General features: G+C 41.9%; 1 protein-coding gene across 2 annotated transcripts in view; it reads right to left on the reverse strand.

Moving 5' to 3' along the window:
- Positions 1-22,118, reverse strand: part of Atrnl1 (attractin like 1) — a 507,438-nt gene that overhangs the window by 480,952 nt on the left and 4,368 nt on the right. For both annotated transcript variants that reach the window (XM_051199717.1, XM_051199718.1), the window contains exons 2-3: positions 3,278-3,361; positions 2,128-2,241 (exon numbers count right to left, since the gene is read on the reverse strand). In XM_051199717.1, coding sequence (XP_051055674.1) covers positions 2,128-2,241; positions 3,278-3,361 — 198 coding nt within the window. The remainder of the gene's footprint in view (positions 1-2,127; positions 2,242-3,277; positions 3,362-22,118) is intronic.

The following is a 22,118-nucleotide window of genomic DNA, read 5'->3' on the forward strand; positions in this document are numbered from 1 at the left end:
ATTCTACACCACACCAGACCATTCAGACCAAGCCACACTGTAATACATCCCACAGAGTAAAACAACTATAGAAACCAGAAGCAATCTGTCTGATACTGACAGAACTATCTCGTAGGAACGAGCCCAGGCCCAGGGGAGGACACATCTCTCTTCACAGCTGAAAACCAGGGCGATGGACTCACAAAAGGATGGGCCTCCGGTGCCAATCACTAATGAAGAAGGTTCCCTACAGGCTTGCCTGCAGCCTGGTCCTGTGGAGGTGTTTTCTCGACTGAGACTCCACTTCTCAGGTGACTCTACAGAGTGTGCCGAGCTGGCATAAAACTGCCCAGTTCACTTAGGACGGGTATGAGGGGTGCTTGATAATGCAATGTTCCAGCTCCATCCATATTCACAGGCTAAACCTACCCTATAATTATCTCAGGAAAGATTCTTTAGTAACAGGAAAACACTGGATAAAGTTTGATAAAGAGGTGTTAATGAGTGTAAAGTCACCAGAGGACTGAAAACAGAGATGTACCTAAATAACAGCCAGTCAACAACTCAATGGAAACAATGAAATGATCACAAATGCCGTTTGGTCAAAAATAAGTTTGCAAAGCCAGAATTTATCTAATTGTCATAATAAATTTTCTTACATCATAATTATTTTCGAGGGTCTACTACATTTTTATCGAGTGGCTTTAAACGACTATTTCTAACTTTACTTTTTATAATGTTCAAACACTCAGACTGGAGGGTCTAAAGGGTACAGTGGTTTCAGTGGCTGAGAGTGCTTGTTTCTCTTGAGAGGACCAGAACCCAGCTCGGTTCCCAGATCCCAGGTCAGAGGGCTGACGGTAGCACGCTCCCAGGGTTCCAGCTCTCTTCTGACCTCCACATGCATGGGTTCATGTGTGTGCACACACATACACACACACACACACACACACACACACACACACACCACACACACACTCACACACATACACACACTCACATACACACACACTCACACACATACACACACACACCACACACACTCACACACACCACACACCACACACACACACACACTCACACACATACACACACACCACACACACACTCACACACACTACACCACACACACACACACACAATCTTCTAAGCACTTCAAAAAGTATTTCCAGCAATATCACAGAATAAATACCTAAACTACCTATTACAGATTCACTCTAAAATAGTCATAAATCATAGACTCATAAAATGAAATGGAAATACCAGCCCTAAAATGTTTGTTTATCCAACAGAATTTCAAATTGTTGATGAAATAAAATATTTACATGACAGCAAAGAGAATATTTTAAATAAAAATACTTGTAGGAACAACAATCTTTCATCTACACTTAGATTTTCAACATTGGCAGAATATGAGAGATACTGTGTAACAAAATTAAGAATAAGGTAATAAGCAATTTGTTCATAGTCATATTAGATAACTTGTATACAAAATCTGCATTATATGTTAATACTTTTTCTGTAACCCATATATTTTCCTCCTACTCACAGCTGTCTAATAATGTCTTATTAAAAAGTTTTAATAAAACTAAAACGCTATGATTTCAACATTAATGTCCTGATTATTTGACTGTTTTCAAAATGTTATGAGGTAACCCAAATTTCCAAATTTTTGAAACCTAGTGGAAACACCTAATTTATTAAATGCTAACATCGAGTATAATTTAATCCTGGTTTTCAGAACTTGAATTTCCTCCGTTCACTACAACAAAAAGAGAATTATAAAAAACTCATATACTTGTTTATGTCAGTATGAAATCACCCAAATCTCTCTAAACAGATATTTATGAAAACATATTCAAACCAAGTAAAGGAATAAACTAAACACAGAAAAAGAGTATTTACAAAATTGGTCTATAGTTCCTATAGTATAGAGATTATTCATCTAAGCATTATTTATACTAGAGTGTATACCTTCAGCTGGCAGTCATAGTACACAGAGTATTATAATAATCTGTGAAATCCAGCCATCGGCAATCATTATAAACTTGCATACAGATCAGTAGGGCAGACTTCAAACAAACAAATCATAGTTATTTACTTCCCTATGGCTGTCAATAAGTTCATCGGGCAAGCATAATCACTCACCTAAGCACAGCCACCAGGGGTGCATAGATCGAATCTCCATCATAAACATACATGTGATCCCAGCTGCACTCAGTAGCAAAATGATTGAATCTTAATCTCAACACTGCATTTGGACTGGAAGAACAAACAGAGTATCCTTAAGTACACATAAAATGTATAAAACATAGTATTTTTAAAATTAGACTTAGTAATTTATTAAAAATCTATTTACAGATACTTTTTCTACAGATTGGTAAATCACCAGAAGAAAACTGATGTACTATCATGACACTGGTTTCAAAAAAAAAGGCAGACATCATAGATTGATAAGGCAGAAGTTAGATATTTTTCTTATGTACATTTTTTTTTTTTTTACTGAAACCTTAATAAATTACATACTAGCACGGATGCATTCTATCACAGCCAGTTGTCCTTGAATAAAGTTGGTTACAAAGTTTCAACACTGAGAAGCAGCTATTCTAGAGGTAAAGAGCCTTTAAGTACAGGCATTAGGTTCTTTCAGTAAGGTTCTCAAATTACTGATACACTATGACACTATGAAGAAGTTAGACTACAGATAACAGCTGGTGTGGTTTTAAAAGACTTTTAAAGTAATACAAAAAGCATGGCTTTTCCAATGTATTCTAAAAGCCATAAAATAGTACCAAAGAATACCTACCAATTCATTTATGATCTACTCATAGTAAGTTCAAAAAGCTAAAGCTTGCCCATTGTGAAAAGTACCCAAAAGCAAACAACTAATTCTTCCAGTAAATGTTATAAAAACATTGTAAAAAGATTCTTAGCACAATTAAAAATTTTTAAGTGACCATCAGAACTAAAATACTGAAAAGTATTAGCCAGTGGCGTAGCCAAGCACAGAATATTTACACTTCCTACAGCATTTGTAAAGCTAACAAGATGTTTTCACAAAGCCACAAGGCCTGATGTGCTTAGTCCTGCAATAATGTGACTCAAAAACAAAATACATATTCATCTATTATACTACAAATGAAAAATACTATGATTTACATTTTTAAACTTCATACAGTGATGCATGTGTTCCAATAATAAGCAAGGAATTAAAATATATAGCTAGTCACTTTACCTAATGCTTCAACTTTGTTTAACATCTCAGAATAAAATTATTTAACTCAAATTGTATACTTACTAGCCTTCAATTAGCCATGTACACTTAGTTTTATATTTATAGTTAATTGGGCCATCTGTTAAATATCCAGAAGGTTCTGTTAACCTAGAAAAGAAAAGTCATGAAAACAGTCACCTTAGGGCAGCATCAAGACGTGCAGTATGAGGAAATTCAAATCATGAGGTCAAAAGATTCAGACAGAGGAAGCTGGAGAGGTGGATCGGTGGTTAGGAGCATTGACTGCTCTTCCAGAGGTCCTAAGTTCAATTCCCAGCACCCATATAGCAGCTCACAACTCTCTGTGAAACTCCAGTTCCAGGGGATCTGACACACTTACACAGACAGACAGGCATGCAAGCAAACTCCAATCAATGCTCACAAAAATCAGTATATATAACTTTAAAAATAACAATGTAACGTAGCAGTTTACAAATTGGAGACTGGATTGACAACCTAAAACAATTTTCTGCCTACAATTAAAGAGAAATTTGGTCTAAATTTCTAGAAACTTGACAAACCACGGCCATTTCAACTGGCAATAGTAGGGAAAGTCAGTGAAAAACTGAACATTTTACTGACGAAAAAAGCAAATGCACCCTGGACAGTGCAGATCCTCAGAGGAAGAACCCACACATGTGTCTCTCTCCAGGGAGACTCAGCTGCACATGGTTCCTAGGCACCTGAATTAAGCAGCCGTCGTCATACTTGAGAGTTCTGCTGCCTATTCTTACCAATTTCTCTTGACTGATTTACATTCCCACACCACCTCAACCAACCCCGAAAACAAGGGGGTATCACAATGTTCTTGTTTAGACTCAAAATAGAAAAACACCGGGCTTTTCAGAATCTTAAAATATTTAAGTCAAAAATTTAGATGCACTTACTTCTAGGCAAATTACTTAATCAACAACTCCGTATTTCAAATAACTAAAATATCTTTTTATTTGGTGTTCAAATGCATACATACATACTTCACAGATGACTGGCTTTTTGTAGTTACATAAACAGACATACATACCCAGTGGTGTGTATGTGTTTCTGTGTGTCTGTGTGTGGTATGTATGTGTCTGTGTGTATGTATTGTATGTGTGCTTGTGTGTATCTGTGTGGTGTGTGTGTGTGTGTGTACTGTGTGTGTCTGTGTGGAGTGTGTGTGTGTGTGTGTGTGGTGTATGTGTGTCCTATGTGTGTATGTGTAAGTGTGTGTTTTGTGGTGTGTGTGTGTGTAGTGTGTGTTCTGTGGTGTGTGTGTGTGTGTGTCTGTGTGTGTAGTGTGTGTTCTGTGGTGTGTGTGTGTGTCTGTGTGTGTAGTATGTGTTCTGTGGTGTGTGTGTAGTGTGTAGTGTGTGTTCTGTGGTATGTATATGTGTAGTGTGTGTTCTGTGGTGTGTGTGTGTAGTGTGTAGTGTGTGTTCTGTGGTGTGTCTGTGTGTGTAGTGTGTGTTCTGTGGTGTGTGTGTGTGTAGTGTGTAGTGTGTGTTCTGTGGTGTGTGTGTCTGTGTGGAGAGTATGTGTGTGTGTGTGTGTGGTGTATGTGTGTCCTATGTGTGTATGTGTAAGTGTGTGTTTTGTGGTGTGTGTGTCTGTGTGTGTAGTGTGTGTTCTGTGGTGTGTGTGTGTGTGTAGTGTGTGTTCTGTGGTGTGTGTGTGTCTGTGTGTGTAGTGTGTGTTCTGTGGTATGTGTGTGTGTGTAGTGTGTGTTCTGTGGTGTGTGTGTGTATAGTGTGTGTTCTGTGGTATGTGTGTGTAGTGTGTGTTCTGTGGTGTGTGTGTGTTTGTGTGTGTAGTGTGTGTTCTGTGGTGTGTGTGTGTCTGTGTGTGTAGTGTGTGTTCTGTGGTGTGTGTGTGTGTGTCTGTGTGTGTAGTGTGTGTTCTGTGGTGTGTGTGTGTGTAGTATGTGTTCTGTGGTGTGTGTGTGTCTGTGTGTGTAGTGTGTGTTCTGTGGTATGTGTGTGTCTGTGTGTGTAGTGTGTGTTCTGTGGTGTGTGTGTGTGTGTAGTGTGTGTTCTGTGGTGTGTGTGTGTAGTGTATAGTGTGTGTTCTGTGGTATGTGTGTGTAGTGTGTGTTCTGTGGTGTGTGTCTGTGTGTGTAGTGTGTGTTTTGTGGTGTGTGTGTGTGTGTAGTGTGTGTTCTGTGGTGTGTGTGTGTGTAGTGTGTGTTTTGTGGTGTGTGTGTGTCTGTGTGTGTAGTGTGTGTTCTGTGGTGTGTGTGTGTGTAGTGTGTGTTCTGTGGTGTGTGTGTGTAGTGTGTGTTCTGTGGTGTGTGTGTGTGTAGTGTGTGTTCTGTGGTGTGTGTGTGTGTAGTGTGTGTTCTGTGGTGTGTGTGTGTAGTGTGTGTTCTGTGGTGTGTGTGTGTGTAGTGTGTGTTCTGTGGTGTGTGTGTGTGTGTAGTGTGTGTTCTGTGGTGTGTGTGTGTCTGTGTGTGTAGTGTGTGTTCTGTGGTGTGTGTGTGTGTCTGTGTGTGTAGTGTGTGTTCTGTGGTGTGTGTGTGTGTGTTTGTGTGTGTAGTGTGTGTTCTGTGGTGTGTGTGTGTGTGTTCTGTGGTGTGTGTGTGTGTAGTGTGTAGTGTGTGTTCTGTGGTGTGTGTGTGTATGTGTAAGTGTGTGTTTTGTGGTGTGTATGTGTGTAGTGTGTGTTCTGTGGTGTGTGTGTGTAGTGTGTAGTGTGTGTTCTGTGGTGTGTCTGTGTGTGTAGTGTGTGTTCTGTGGTGTGTGTGTGTGTAGTGTGTAGTGTGTGTTCTGTGGTGTGTGTGTCTGTGTGGAGAGTATGTGTGTGTGTGTGTGTGGTGTATGTGTGTCCTATGTGTGTATGTGTAAGTGTGTGTTTTGTGGTGTGTGTGTCTGTGTGTGTAGTGTGTGTTCTGTGGTGTGTGTGTGTGTAGTGTGTGTTCTGTGGTATGTGTGTGTAGTGTGTGTTCTGTGGTGTGTGTGTGTCTGTGTGTGTAGTGTGTGTTCTGTGGTGTGTGTGTGTGTGTCTGTGTGTGTAGTGTGTGTTCTGTGGTGTGTGTGTGTGTGTAGTATGTGTTCTGTGGTGTGTGTGTGTCTGTGTGTGTAGTGTGTGTTCTGTGGTGTGTGTGTGTGTGTAGTGTGTGTTCTGTGGTGTGTGTGTGTAGTGTATAGTGTGTGTTCTGTGGTATGTGTGTGTAGTGTGTGTTCTGTGGTGTGTGTCTGTGTGTGTAGTGTGTGTTTTGTGGTGTGTGTGTGTGTGTGTAGTGTGTGTTCTGTGGTGTGTGTGTGTGTAGTGTGTGTTTTGTGGTGTGTGTGTGTCTGTGTGTGTAGTGTGTGTTCTGTGGTGTGTGTGTGTGTAGTGTGTGTTCTGTGGTGTGTGTGTGTGTAGTGTGTGTTCTGTGGTGTGTGTGTGTAGTGTGTGTTCTGTGGTGTGTGTGTGTGTAGTGTGTGTGTGTGTGTGTGTGTGTAGTGTGTGTTCTGTGGTGTGTGTGTGTGTAGTGTGTAGTGTGTGTTCTGTGGTGTGTGTGTGTAGTGTGTGTTCTGTGGTGTGTGTGTGTGTAAGTGTGTGTTTTGTGGTGTGTGTGTGTGTAAGTGTGTGTAGTGTGTGTTCTGTGGTGTGTGTGTGTGTGTCTGTGTGTGTGTAGTGTGTGTTCTGTGGTTTGTGTGTGTGTGTAGTGTGTGTTCTGTGGTGTGTGTGTGTCTGTGTGTGTAGTGTGTGTTCTGTGGTGTGTGTCTGTGTGTGTAGTGTGTGTTCTGTGGTGTGTGTCTGTGTGTGTAGTGTGTGTTCTGTGGTGTGTGTGTGTGTAGTGTGTAGTGTGTGTTCTGTGGTGTGTGTGTGTGTAGTGTGTAGTGTGTGTTCTGTGGTGTGTGTGTAGTGTGTGTGTGTGTGTGTGTGGTGTGTGTTCTGTGGTGTGTGTGTGTGTAGTGTGTGTGTGTGTGTAGTGTGTGTTCTGTGGTGTGTGTGTAGTGTGTGTGTGTGTGTGTAGTGTGTGTTCTGTGGTGTGTGTGTGTGTGTGTGTGTGTAGTGTGTGTTCTGTGGTGTGTGTGTGTGTGTGGTGTGTGTTCTGTGGTGTGTGTGTGTGTGTGTGGTGTGTGTTCTGTGGTGTGTGTGTGTGTGTGTGGTGTGTGTTCTGTGGTGTGTGTGTGTGTGTGTGGTGTGTGTTCTGTGGTGTGTGTGTGTGTGTGTGGTGTGTGTTCTGTGGTGTGTGTGTGTGTGTGTGTGTGTGTGTGTAGTGTGTGTTCTGTGGTGTGTGTACATATATCACTCTCTCCACAATTTTACTTGCCCACAGAGTTTCGGAAGCTGATTTTACACTTAGTCTAGCTAGACCAGCCACTCAGTGTGGCTAAGAGAAAACATAAGAAAAGAGGGTGGTAGTGGTACCCGACTTTGATCCCAGCACTCAGGGAGGCAGAGGCGGGTGGATCTCTGTGAGTTCAAGGCCAGCCTGGAATACAGAGAGAGTTCCAGGGCAGCCAGAGCCACCCGGGGAAACACTAGCTCAACAAAGCAAGGAAAAGAAAAAAGCAATTACTACAAGCAGTGGTCGGCACATGACTTGGGAACCGTGTTTGCTCGTTTGTGGCAAAGAGCTCTTTGCTTGTCCGGAGTTTGTGTTCTCGGGTAAACACGGTGATCTGTGTTGTTACTGGGGAGTCTGAATATGCTCAAGAGACTTCTCTGGAAGCTGAATCTCATGAGGTACACTGTGCCTATGACCCATCCGGTGCCGTCGCCCCTCCCATTCACCCACTTGACTACTGTGTGAAAACAGATCTGCCCTCAAATAGTTTCTCTTTGCCAGATGGCAAGGAGTTTTCCAGCAAGCGGGCATGCTTTGCTCAGCAAGCGGGCATTCTTCACTCAGTAAGCGGGCACGCTTTGCTCACAGAGTCCTGGAAGACAGTCGGGAGAAGGGGTTTTGCTTCCTCATTCCACTGTTACACAGCTGCTGTGGCTTTGCCAACACTAAGTTACTACTCAACACACTGGCCAGCACCATTCAGCCACCGTCAGCTCCCCAGGCTTCCTCTCAGCCATTTTTTTAGCCAAGTCCCTGCAGTGAGACACTCCATGAGCAGCTCTCCTCAGTTCCTATAAAACACTTCAAGGCAAGATCCAGGGGGGCAGTGGTTGAGCAAGCTCCACCGTAGCTCAAAGGAACTTTTTCCATTCATTAAGTCGCAGCCATGCCCACCAAGCAAGATGCCAATTTAAGATGGTGAGGAAGTACTCTTAACCCATGCATTCGCTCTCAGTCTCAAGCCACGGGGGATGCTCCTTTTAACTCTGCATTCTTTCAGAGTTCTTCCTCTCCTATTAATCTCTACTACAATTCATACTACTTATACAAATTTTTGTTAAAATTATAATCCCTAAATATATTAAAGCCAAGTACACTAGTACCAAATTCATGCAAAATAAACTGACAATAACATACCACTTTCACCCAACAGAAAGACAAAATGTGACAATATCAAATAGTGGGAATAAATCAGTACAACTTTATAAAATAACTTGCTGTTATCTTAATAGTTGAATATAGGCATATGGTACCACTATGACTGACGGGCAGTGCTGTGCTCACAGTGCAGTGTGCAGTGACTGACGGGCAGTGCTGTGCTCACAGTGCAGTGTGCAGTGACTGATGCCTGTGCTCACAGTGCAGTGTGCAGTGACTGACAGGCAGTGCTGTGCTCACAGTGCAGTGTGCAGTGACTGATGCCTGTGCTCACAGTGCAGTGTGCAGTGACTGACAGGCAGTGCTGTGCTCACAGTGCAGTGTGCAGTGACTGACAGGCAGTGCTGTGCTCACAGTGCAGTGTGCAGTGACTGATGCCTGTGCTCACAGTGCAGTGTGCAGTGACTGATGCCTGTGCTCACAGTGCAGTGTGCAGTGACTGACGGGCAGTGCTGTGCTCACAGTGCAGTGTGCAGTGACTGACAGGCAGTGCTGTGCTCACAGTGCAGTGTGCAGTGACTGACAGGCAGTGCTTCCCTGTAGACCTGGACTCCAAGAGTCCCTGTGGTAGCTGACTAGTAGCCTCTACTGACTGACGTCTGTTCTCTCTCAGCGTGCAATCCTTCCAAAGGCACGTGTTACATGGGCTACACAAGTAGATAAGGTTGCACTCACTAATGCAATAGGTTTTGCAATATCCATACAAGTACTTAGAAATTTAGTCTAAAGGCAATTATACAGACGGTGGCTTTGGACTTGGCAAGATGACTCAGTGGGTGAAGGCACCTGTGGCTAAGTCAGACAGCCTGAGTTTGATCTCCTGGACCCGCATGGTACAAGGAGAGAATCAACTCCAACAAGTTATCCTTGGACTCTACACAACTCTCTCCTCTCTCTCTCTCTCTCTCTCTCTCTCTCTCTCTCTCTCTCTCTCTCTCTCTCTCCCTCTCTCTCTCTCTCTCTCTCTCTCTCTCTCTCTCTCTCTCTCTCTCTCTCACACACACACACACACACACACACACCTTTTAAAGACAGTGGAGTTAGTTTACTGCTGTAAAAACACAGCGACATGCTAAAGAAAGCAAGCTATACATTAACATTCTGGTGCAGTGTGAGTGCCAGAGACTTCTCTACATTTAAAAAATGAGTGGATGTCCTCACAGGTTTTCTTCATAGCCCTCAAGTGTTTAGCTAAACTAAAATTATAAACAAACAAAACAAATAAACAAACAAACAAAAAACAGTGGAAATCTGAGAGTTAGGATACAAGGATTCTAATTACATGTACTTTAAACCTGGATACATACATACATACATACATACAACATACATACATTGGACCTACCAAGCCTGCAGCAATTTCATTACAAAATCAGGAGTGAAACATGTTGACTTCTGACTTAAAGGAAGTGACTGTTACCTTTGGCCATAGCATACAAAACACCAGAACTGAGTTAAATCAGTTTAATCGGTTAATCAAAGTTGGCTACAATAACCACTCTTCCAAAATCCATGCAGCTCACGTACACTGTGGAGAGTGTAAGTTAAAAAGCCCTAAGTGTCAGGGAATTGAGAAAGAGCTTTCTATATCACAGAGTCATCTAGAAAACATTTTCATTGACTCATCTCAAAATCACAGCCTCCTAAAGTCTGTAAGATGAAGGTAAGTGGTGGCTAGCAGAATTTATAGCTTTAAATATGAATATTAGAAAACTGAAAAGTAATTATCTAAGTAATAACTCAGACCGTAAGAACACATTCAAAACAAATTGTAAGGAACAAATGGTAAAATAAAAATAGAAATTTTCAAAATAGTAAAAGCAAACCAAAAAGAAAAATGTGTACAACTAAAAAGTATTTTATATAGAATAATAGCTGTTAAACTCCTAACAAACTTGTCAAGAAAGAAAAGAAAAATATTAGTTTTCAAGAAGGAAAGGGGAGAAATTACTAACTCAATATAAAAAAATAGGATATTTAAAAATTCCTGTGAATTAGTTTGATAGTTTAATAAAATGAAAAAAACAAAAATATGTAAGATTCAACTTGGCAAAACCAACAGCAGAGGAACAGAACAATCTAAAAAGTCCTGTACGTGCTAAAGAAGTGGGTAAGTCACAGCAAGGCATGGAAAATCACCTGCCTGCACGGATAGCTTCATTGGTAAAATGTTTCAATCACTTATGTGAGAAATAATAAAAATGTTTGTAATTTCTTTCAGAGATTAGAGTGAACAGGAATTCATGCCAACTTACTAATGTCACAATGTTCTGCTCAAGAAGATAAAACCTGATGACACTGTTCCAAGAAATAAACATTACAGACAAATAGTTCTCAAAAACAAACAACAAAAAAACAACAAAATGTCAAACTTAATTAATCATAAAAAATAAATAAATATAAGAATAACAGGACAAGATTCCTGAGAGAGACAAATGTGTGTGAAGATCTGGAATCGCATGAAGGGCACCCCCTGGAGACGAGGGGAAAGCTAACAGCTGGGTCTCCTAAGAACTGGGAAGAGCTGGGCCAGTGACAGCTCTGTGCAGCTGTGCCAGGGAACTGGGAAGCTGCATGAATGCCTACCTCAGACTGCATGCCCAGAAGAGGGCTGAAGGGACTCTAAGATCTGACCCCTGCTTATCCTCGGGCCCAGAACAAGAGGACCTAGGGCCAAAGGACAGTCTTAAACAACCTGAAATCACTCAAGGCGTACCAGCAAATCTGCAGGCTCAGACCTTCATTCCGCCTTGGTAGCCATGGAAATCAACATTTAAATAGTAGAGGCTGGCAGTGAAGGAACAACGATTCCAGAGAGGCCTCCAGTTCCTTGGCTGTGACTGAAGACATTCTCCTTCAGTCCAAGGAAGCGAACTCTAGAGACCGAAGTACCCACTCACACCTGCATAACCACACACTCACACCTGCATAACCACACACTCACACCTGCATAACCACACACTCACACCTGCATAACAACACACTCACACCTGCATAACCACACACTACACCTGCATAACAACACACACCTGCAGAAACCACACACTCACACCTGCAGTAATAACACACTCACACCTGCAGAAATAACACACTCACACCTGCAGAAACCACACACTCACACCTGCATAACCACACACTACACCTGCATAACAACACACTCACACCTGCATAACAACACACTCACACCTGCATAACAACACACACCTGCATAACCACACACTCACACCTGCATAACAACACACTCACACCTGCAGAAACCACACACTCACACCTGCAGTAATAACACACTCACACCTGCAGAAATAACACACTCACACCTGCAGAAACCACACACTCACACCTGCATAACCACACACTCACACCTGCATAACCACACACTCACACCTGCATAACAACACACTCACACCTGCATAACAACACACTCACACCTGCATAACAACACACTCACACCTGCATAACCACACACTCACACCTGCAGAAACAACACACTCACACCTGCAGAAACAACACACTCACACCTGCAGAAACCACACACTCACACCTGCATAACAACACACTCACACCTGCAGAAACAACACACTCACACCTGCAGAAACAACACACTCACACCTGCAGAAACCACACACTCACACCTGCATAACAACACACTCACACCTGCATAACAACACACTCACACCTGCATAACAACACACTCACACCTGCATAACAACACACTCACACCTGCATAACAACACACTCACACCTGCAGTAAGAACACACTCACACCTGCAGTAACAACACACTCACACCTGCATAACAACACACTCACACCTGCATAACAACACACTCACACCTGCATAACAACACACTCACACCTGCAGTAAGAACAACTCTCTTTCAAGTCTCTCAATCTCTTAATTCTTCCCACAGTCACATCAAAGAGTTGCCATGGCAAAATCTGAAACTGTTCTGAAACGCATGTCTTAAAACTCAAAACCATCTGTGACGGCAAACGACGAGTTTTGAGTTCATCCACTTATTTCTCACTCCTAATACCCCTTATACGGCCACACAGAAATTAAGTCACACATCATCTAAGTTTCAAGCAACTAATTTTTAAGACAGGTCCTTGCTATGTAGCTCTGGCTAGCCTAGAACTTGCAGCATAGGCTAGGCTAGCCTTGCAAATCATGAAAATCCTCCTGCTGCAGACTGTGGAATGCTGTGATTATTACTGTGAACCACTACACCCAACTATCATTAAACAACAATGTTTCTGTCCTTTAACTAACCACCAGAGCTATATAGGGGTGCCTACATTCAGAGTCTAGCACCCAGGTTAAAACACAACTTGGCATGTCTGCGTGGGCTATTTTGGGGGCACAGACAAGAGGATTGCTAGGACTTGCCAGCGCGAAAGCACGCACTACCATGCATCCCAGCTTTTAGGGGGGTTCTGAGAACTGAACACAGGCCTCACGCTTGCAACGGCAAACACTTTACCACCTGAAGTATCTATCCAGTCAGAGATGTTTCTTAAAACTGGTTTTCTAGTTGAAATACGAGTTACCAGTTCATTGGTTCCCTTTTTATTGTTTTATATTCATTGACAAATAGTAGTTGTATGCATTTCTGGGGTACAAGGTGATGCTTCCACACATATATATACACTATGGAGATGGGAAGATGGCTCTGGCGATGCTGACTAGAGCGTATAGCCCAGCACTGGGGAGGTAGAGACAGGCAGATCCCCGGGTGCTCACTGGCCACTGAACCTAGCCTCACTGGTGAGACCCTCTCAAAAAAAGAAAGGGTGGATAAGCACTTGAGGAACACCACAATACACAGGGTTATCTTCTTGCTTCCATGGGAATGTACATACATGCACATATGCTCACACAGACACGTGCACTCACGTGTGCAAGCGCGCACATACCCTTGCACATACACACACAAGCAAAGCACTAATTATCATAACTTTCACCTCTCATACTTACCTTCCCACATGATAAGGACATTTACGTCACCTTCAGTGGTTTTGAAATATACGTTTTTCAACCATAAATTGCCTTGCTGTGCAAGCCAACCCCGGGACTCCCTCCCATGTAACTGAACCTGCCCACACCACCCCAACCATTGCCCTTCCACCCCTTTGTCACCCTTGACCCCAGCCCAAACAGGGAGTTCAACCATCAGGGGACCGTAGGGGACATTACTCTTTCTACCCCTGGTTTGTTCACATACTGTCCTTCACACGAATGTCCTTTACATTGCAAATGACGCAGCTCCCGTTCAGCCTCAAAATCCCACTGTGCATGCATGCCTCTGTTGCAATCCATCCATCTGTTGATGAACACTTACATTCTACTCTCCGAACGTTTGGGCGGCTGTGGATGGTGCTGCCATTAATGCTGGAGTGCAGGCAACTGCTAAGTCACATGTCAATCTGTTTCCAAGGCTTTTAAGAACCTTCCCACTATTTCTAAAATGGGTGAGGTAATCTACATTTCCATTTTTAAAAAAAAAAATTCTATTTCTTCACACTGTAGCCAACACTTGCTGTCTCTCATCTTTTCAATAATAGCTTTCCTAACAGGTATGAGGTGATTACAGTTTTAATTTGCATTTCCCTAATCAATGTTGAACATAAATTTTATGTATTTGGGGACTTTTGGATGTCTTAAGAGAATTTTATTCGAGTCCTTTGCCTCCTTTTGATTTTAAATAGGTGGTTTTCTTGTTAAGTATTTGAGTTCCTTAATTTGGATAAGAGTCCCTTACCTAATGTATGATTTACAAATGTCTTTTCAAACGATAGAGTTTATTTTCAGTCTGTTAGTTATTACTTCTTGCCACAACCTGCGCAGTTCAGGTCTGAACCTGATTAGAGGTGAAGAGGGTTGAAGAAATGACAGACACCTAGCCACGGGTAGAGAAAAGCTGGGGTCAGACCCAGAGCCTCAGGGTCATCGTGAAGAGCACACAGAGGTTGGGTTGTCTCTGCAGGTGTCTGGAGGCTGTAAGCAACTGAGAAGATGGAGCTTCAGGTCCTAGTTTTGTACACATTGATCAGCCATTCTCACTTAGAGCCCCAAGGAAAGCTTTACTATCCCTCTGAGCTTTACCCAAGATTTTGCCACTCCCGTGGGCCTGTGGAGTCCTTGGCATGGCCACACCCATGTCCAAACACACATTCACTCAGAACGTAACTCACTCAGAGTTTCCTCTGCTCAATGCAACCTCTGCTGTGCAGAGCTTTCTAACTATCCCTCTCCTGTGTCTGCTTAAGGTCGGTGTTCTTGGGGTCACACACAAGGAGTCATTTCTGAGACCGAATCATGGACATTTCCCTCTGTCGTGTTTGGAGAGTTAATAAAACCCCAGACCTGCAGGAATTCACTGGTGTGTCCATTAGTTGTTTTGTTATTGTTGTTTGGTTTGTCAACTTGACACAAGCTAGAGGCATCTGGGAAGAGGGAAGCTCAACTGGAAAAATGCCTCCATCAAATTGGCCTGTAGGCAAGTCTGTGACTTATTATTGCTGCTGTGGGCAGTGTCACACTGGGCAGGTGGCTATGACTTATAAAAGTAAGACAGCAGAGCAAACCACGGAGAGCTAGTGAGTAAACACTTTTTTTCCACGCTTCTACTTTCCTTCCTGTGTCCAGGTTCCTTCCTTGAGCGCATGTCCCGACTTCTCTCAAAGATGGAATGCAATTTAGGATTTTTTTGGGGGTGGGGGGAGTGTATTGTTTTGGAGCCTGTTCTAGAACTCGCTCTGTAGACCAGGCTGGCCTTGAACTCATAGAGATCCACCTGCCTCTGCCTCCCAAGTGCTGGAATTAAAGGAGTGTGCCACCGACACCCGGCTGCAACTTAGGATTTTAAGATGTAATCAGTTTGTAGTGATATATTATTTATGATTTAATAAAGCTTGCCTGAGGATTCAGAATGCAAAGCTAACCACAGCCAGTCGGGCAATGGTGATACACACTTTTAATCCCAGAAGCCATACTAGCAAGACATAGAGCCAGGCAGTGGTTGTACACACCTTTAATCCCAGGACTCAAGAGATAAAGGTAGATGGATCTCTGTGTGTCTAAGACCACCCAGGGCTACACAAGAGTGAATAAATCTAAAAGAGAAACAGAGCTCACACCTTTAATCCCAGCACTAGAGAGGTTTAATAGGTACAAGCAAAGGGTCTCATGTGAGATTTAGTTTCCAGACAGGAAAGGCTTTTGCGGAGGCAGGATCGCCATTTCAGCCTGAGGTAGAGGCAAGACTTAGTGGCTGGCTGCTTTGCTTCTCTGATCTTCAGCCTGAACCCCAGATCTGTCTCTAGGTTTTTATTAACCATGTTATATCACTTCCCTCCCCCAAGTTTCTTTTGGTCATAGGGTTAATCACAGCCACAGAGACCCTAAGACAAGTGGTGAATTCTACCACACACATAATGAAGAAATCATACCAATTCCACAAAAACTCTTCCAGGAAACAATGAGGGTCATCCTGTGAGGTCTAGTTACATACACACATACACACAAATTAAAGACTAAGAAAACAGGCATGCACAGGGATGCCCATCCAGGGGAAACCCCTGACCAGAGTCTGCCAGCATCCTGGTCCCACCTCCACCCACAGAAGGAGCCCGCCTTTCAGTACCCTGCTTGGAGCTTCCTGAGGACTGGGGACTGCGTGCAGGGTAGCCTGTCCCAGTGTCCCAGCCCATGCAGAGTCTGCCAGCTCCCAAGTCCCACCTCCATCCACTGAACGAGGAGAGCCATCAGAGTATTGGACCTGCTGACACACACTGGTGGAGAACCTTGATCCCATACCCACCAGGAGAGGGAGAGACCGCACTGGTACACACGGGAAGAAGGGAAGGTTAGACAACAGTGTAAGAACAGAGTCAGCAACAGAAAGATCAATATGACGCCCTCAGAGTCTAGGGACTCCACACCAGCAAGATCTGAACATCCCAACACAGATGAAGCAGAAGAGAACGACACTAAAAACAACTTTATGATGATGGTAGAGACCCTCAAAGAGGTGATGAGAAAATCTCTTAAAAGCATAAAAGAAAAAATTCAAGAAATGAAGGAAAAGACAAACCAAAAATTACAAGAAACAATTCTAACAGTGCAAGGTTTGAAAACTGAAATAGAGACAAAAAAAAAAAAATCTGAGGAAATGCTGGAAATAGAGAAGTTGGGTAAACAATCAGAAACTATATAGATGCAAGCATAACCAACAGAATACAAGAGATAGAAGAGAGAATCTCAGGTGTTGAAGATACACTAGGAGAAATAGATTCATCGACCAAAGAAAATCTTAAGTCCAAAAAAATCAATAACACAAAATATCCAGGAAATATGGGACACCGTGAAAAGACCAAACCTAAGAATAATAGGTGTAGAAGAAGGTGAAGAAGCCCAACTCAAAAGTGCAGAAAACATATTCAACAAAATCATAGAAGAAAACTTTCCCAGACTAAAGAAAGACATGCTAATGAAAGAACAAGAAGCTTACAGAAAACCACAGAGTGGACCACAAAAGAAAGTCCCCTCAACACATAATAAACAAAACCAAACATACAGAATATAGAAAGAATACTAAGAGCAGCAAAGGAAAACGGCAAAGTAACATATAAAGGCAAATCTATCAGAATTACACCTGACTTCTCCAAGGAAACTCTTAATGACAGAATGTCCTGGATAGATAGTCTACCAACACTAAGATACCAAGGATGCTAGCCCAGACTACTATATCCAGCAAAGCTTTCAATCACTATAGATGGAGAAACCAAGATATTCCATGACTAAACCAGATTTAAACAATACTTTTCAACTAATCAAGCCCTACAGAAAGTTCCAGGAAAAATACTCCAACCCAAGGAAGTCAACTACACCCACAAAAATATAGGCAATAGATAATCCCACTTTAGCAACAGTAAAAAGAAAAATGGGGGAAAATCCACACAAAATAGCAACAACAACAAATCCAAAACAAACAAGAATTAACAATCAATGGTCGTTAATGGTCTTAACTCACCTATAAAAAGACATAGGATAACAGAATGGATACAAAGACAGAATCCATCCTTCTGCTACATACAAGAAACACACCACAACTTCAAAGACAGGTATTACCTTACAGTTAAGGGTTGGGAAAAGATTTTCCAATCAAATGGACACAAGAAACAAGCAGGTGCAGCAATCCTAACATCTAACAAATTAGACTTCAAACTAAAATTAATCAAAAGAGAAGAAGAAGGTCATTTCTTATTCATCACAGGAGAAATCCATCAAGATGAAGTCTCAATTCTGAACAATCTATGCCCCAAATACAAAGCCACCCACATTCATAAAAGAAACATTACTAAAACTCAAATCACACATAAAACCTCACACACTTATAGTGGGAGACTTCAACACTTCACTCTCAACACTAGACAGGACCACCAGACAGAAGCTTAACAAGGAAACAAAGGAAATAACAGAAGTTATGACCAAATTAAGTTTAACAGACATTTAAGAACATTCCATCCAAACACAAAAGAATATACCTTCTTCTCTGCTCCACATGGAACCTTCTCTAAAATCGACCACATACTAGGCGACATAACAAACCTCAACCGATACAAAAAAAAAATTGGAATAGCCCCCTGTATCTTATCACACCACCATGCTTTAAAATTGGAATTCAACAACAATACAGATCACAGAAACCCTACAAACTCATGGAAACTGAACAATGCGCAATTGCACCATACCTGGATCAAAGAAGAAATAAAGAAAGAAATTAAGGACTTCCTAAAATTCAACGAGAATGAGGACACAACATACTCAAACTTATGGGACACCTTGAAAGCAGTGCTAAGAGGAAAGTTCATAGCACTAAGTGTCCATATGAAGAAACTGGAGAGTAGTCACACTAGAAAATTAACAGCACAACTGAAAGCTCTAAAACAAAAGGAAGCAAACTCACCCTGAGGAGTAGACGCCAGGAAATAATCAAATTGAGGGTTGAATTCAATAAAATAGAAACTAAGAAAACCATACAAAGATCAATGTAACAAAGAATTGGTTCACCTTTATCCAAACTCACCAAAAGGTAGAGAGAGAACATTCAAATTAACAAAATCAGAAATGAAAAGGGGGACATAACAACAGACACTGAGGAAATCCAGAGAATGTTCAGGTCATACTTTGAAAACCTTACTCCACAAAATTCGAAAATTTAATGGAAATGGACAATTTTCTGGATAGGTATCACTTACCAAAATTAATCAAGACAGATAAGCAATTTAAATAGACCTATAACCCCTAATGAAAAAGAAGCAGTCATCAAAAGTCTCCCAACCAAAACAAGCCCAGGGCCAGATGGCTTCAGTGCAGAATTCTACCAGAAATTCAAAGTACAGCTAATACCAATACTCCTCAAAGTGTTCCACACAATAGAAGCAGAAGGGTCATAGCCAAACTCTTTTTGTGAGGCAACAATCACCTTGGTACCCAAGCCACACAAAGACACAATTAAGAAAGAGAAGTACAGACCAATATCCCTTATGAACATTGATGCAAAAATACTCAATAAAATACTGGCAAATTGAATCCAAGAACACATCAGATAAATCATCCACCATGACCAAGTAGGCTTCATCCCTGGGTTGCAGGGATGGTTCAACATACAAAAATCTATCAATGTGATCCTGAAAAGGAAAAATCATGTGATCAAATCACTAGATGCTTAAAAAACCTTTGACAAAATCTAACGTCCCTTCATGATAAAGGTCTTGCAGATATCATAGATAACAGGAACATACTTACACATAATAAAAGCAATACACACCAAACCAACAGCCAACATCAAGCTAAATGGAGAGAAACTCAATGTGACTCCTCTGAAATCAGGAACAGCACAAGGCTGCCCACTCTCTCCATATCTCTTCAACATTGTACTTGAAGTTCTAGCTAGAGCAATAAGAAAACAAAAGGAGATCAAAGGGATACAAATTGGAAAGGAAGAAGTCAAACTGTCTCTATTTGCAGATGATATGGTAGTTTACATAAGCGACCAAAAAAACTCTACCAGGGAACTCCTACAGCTGATAAACACCTTTAGCAAACTAGCAGGATACAAGATAAACTAAAAAAAAAAAAAAAAAAAAAAAAAAAAAATAGTCCTATTTATTCAGACGACAAAGGGGCTGAGAAAGAAATCAGAGAAATGTCACCTTTTACAATAGCCACAAAAATATCATGGGTAATGCTAACCAAACAAGTGAAAGATCTATATAAGAACTTTGAGTCTTTAAAGAAAGAAATTAAAGAAGATACCAGAAAATGGAAAGATCTCCCATGCTCTTGGATCGTAGGATCAACATAGTAAAGATGGCAATCTACAGATTCAATGCAATCCCCATCAAAATCCCAGTACAATTCTTCACAGACATTGAAAGAACAATACTCAACTTTATATGGAAAAACAAAAGACGCAGGATAGCCAAAACAACTCTGTACAATAAAGGAACTTCCAGAGGCATCCCCATCCCAGACATCAAGCTCTACTATAGAGCTATAGTCCTGAAAACAGCTTGGTACTGGAGCAAAAATAGACAGGTGGACCAATGGAATTGAATTGAAACCCCTGATATTAATCCACACATCTGATTTTTGACAAAGCAGCTAAAATTATATAACTGAAAAAAGAAAGCACCTTCAACAAATGGTGCTGGCATAACTGGATGCTGGTGTGTAGAAGACTGCAGATAGACCCATATCTATCACCATGCACAAAACGTAAGTCCAAATGGATCCAAGACTTCAATATAAATCCAGCCACATGGCAACTCTTAGAAAAAAAAAGTGGAAGGTACCCTTGAACTAATTGGTATATGAGGCTACTGCTTCCTGAACATAACTCCAGTAGCACAGACACCAAGATTGACAATTAATAAATGGGACTTCTTGAAACTGAGAAGCTTCTATAAGGCAAAGGACAGACTCAACAAGACAAAACAGCAGCCCACAGACTGGGAAAAGATATTCTCTGACCCCACATCTAACAGAGGGCTGATTTCCAAAAAAAAAAGAACTCAAGAAACTAGTAACCAAAACACCAAATAATCCAATTAAAAAGTGGGGTACAGAACTGAATAGAGAATTCTCAATAGAGGAATCCAAAATGGCTGAAAAACACTTAAGAAGTCAATCAACATCCTTAGCCATCAGGGAAATGAAAATCAAAACAACTCTGAGATACCATCTTACCCCTGTCAGATTGGCTGAAATCAAAAACACCAATGACAGATTATGCTGGGGAGCGCTCCTCCACTGCTGGTAGGAGTGCAAACTTTACCGCCACTTTGGAAATCAGCATGGTGGTTTCTCAGGAAAACGGGAATCAGTCTACCTCAAGATCCAACAATTCCACTCTTAGACATATACCCAAAGGACGCACATTCATGCAACAAGGACATGTGTTCAACTATGTTTATAGCAGCATTATTTGTAATAGCCAGAACCTGGAAGCAAACTAAATGCCCCTCAAGTGAAGAATGGATAAAGAAAATGTGGCATATTTACACAATGGATTATTTCATAGTGGAAAAAAACAATAGAATCTTGAAATTGGCAGACAAATGGGTGGAACTAGAAAAAACTATCCTGAGTGAGGTAATGCAGTTACAAAAAGACAAACATGGTACGTAGTCACTCATATATGGTTTTGGATATAGAGCAAAGGATCACCAGCCTACAATCTACACTGCCAAAAAAAAACTAGGACCCTAAGAGAGACATGCATGGTCCCCCAGAGAAGGGGAAAGGGACAAGATCTCCCGAGCAAATTGGGAGCATCAGGGAAGGGGAGAGGGAGTTAGGAAAAAGAGAAGGGGAAGAGAGGAGGGGAGAGGAGGGCATGAGGGAGCAGCAAGATTGGGTCAGGGGAAGAACAGAGGAGAGCAAGAAAAGAGACACCATAATAGAGGGAGCCATTATAGGTTTAAAGAGAAAATCTAGCACTAGGGAAATGTTCAGAGATCTACAAGGATGACCCCAACTAACAATCTAAGCAATAGTGGAGAGGCTACCTTAAATGCCCTTCCACAAAAATGAGATTGATGGCTACCTTATATGCCATCCTAGAACCCTCACCCAGTAGCTGATAGAAGCAGAAGCAGACACCCACAGCTAAGCACTGAGCCGAATTCCTGGAATCCAGTTACAGAAAGGGAGGAGTGATGAGCAAAGGGGTCAAGACCAGGCTGGAGAAACCCACAGAGACAGCTGACCTGAACAAGGGGGAGCTCATGGACCCCAGACTGACAGCTGGGAAACCAGCATAGGACTGACTCAGACTCCCTGAACATGGGTGTTAGTTAGGAGAACCCGGCAGTCTATGGGGCCTCTGGTAGCAGATCAGTATTTATCCTTAGTGCACAAATGGACTTTGGGAGCCCATTCCACA

The sequence above is a fragment of the Phodopus roborovskii genome, unplaced genomic scaffold (genome assembly GCF_943737965.1).
Source record: "Phodopus roborovskii unplaced genomic scaffold, PHOROB, whole genome shotgun sequence".
Lineage (NCBI taxonomy): Eukaryota > Metazoa > Chordata > Mammalia > Rodentia > Cricetidae > Phodopus > Phodopus roborovskii.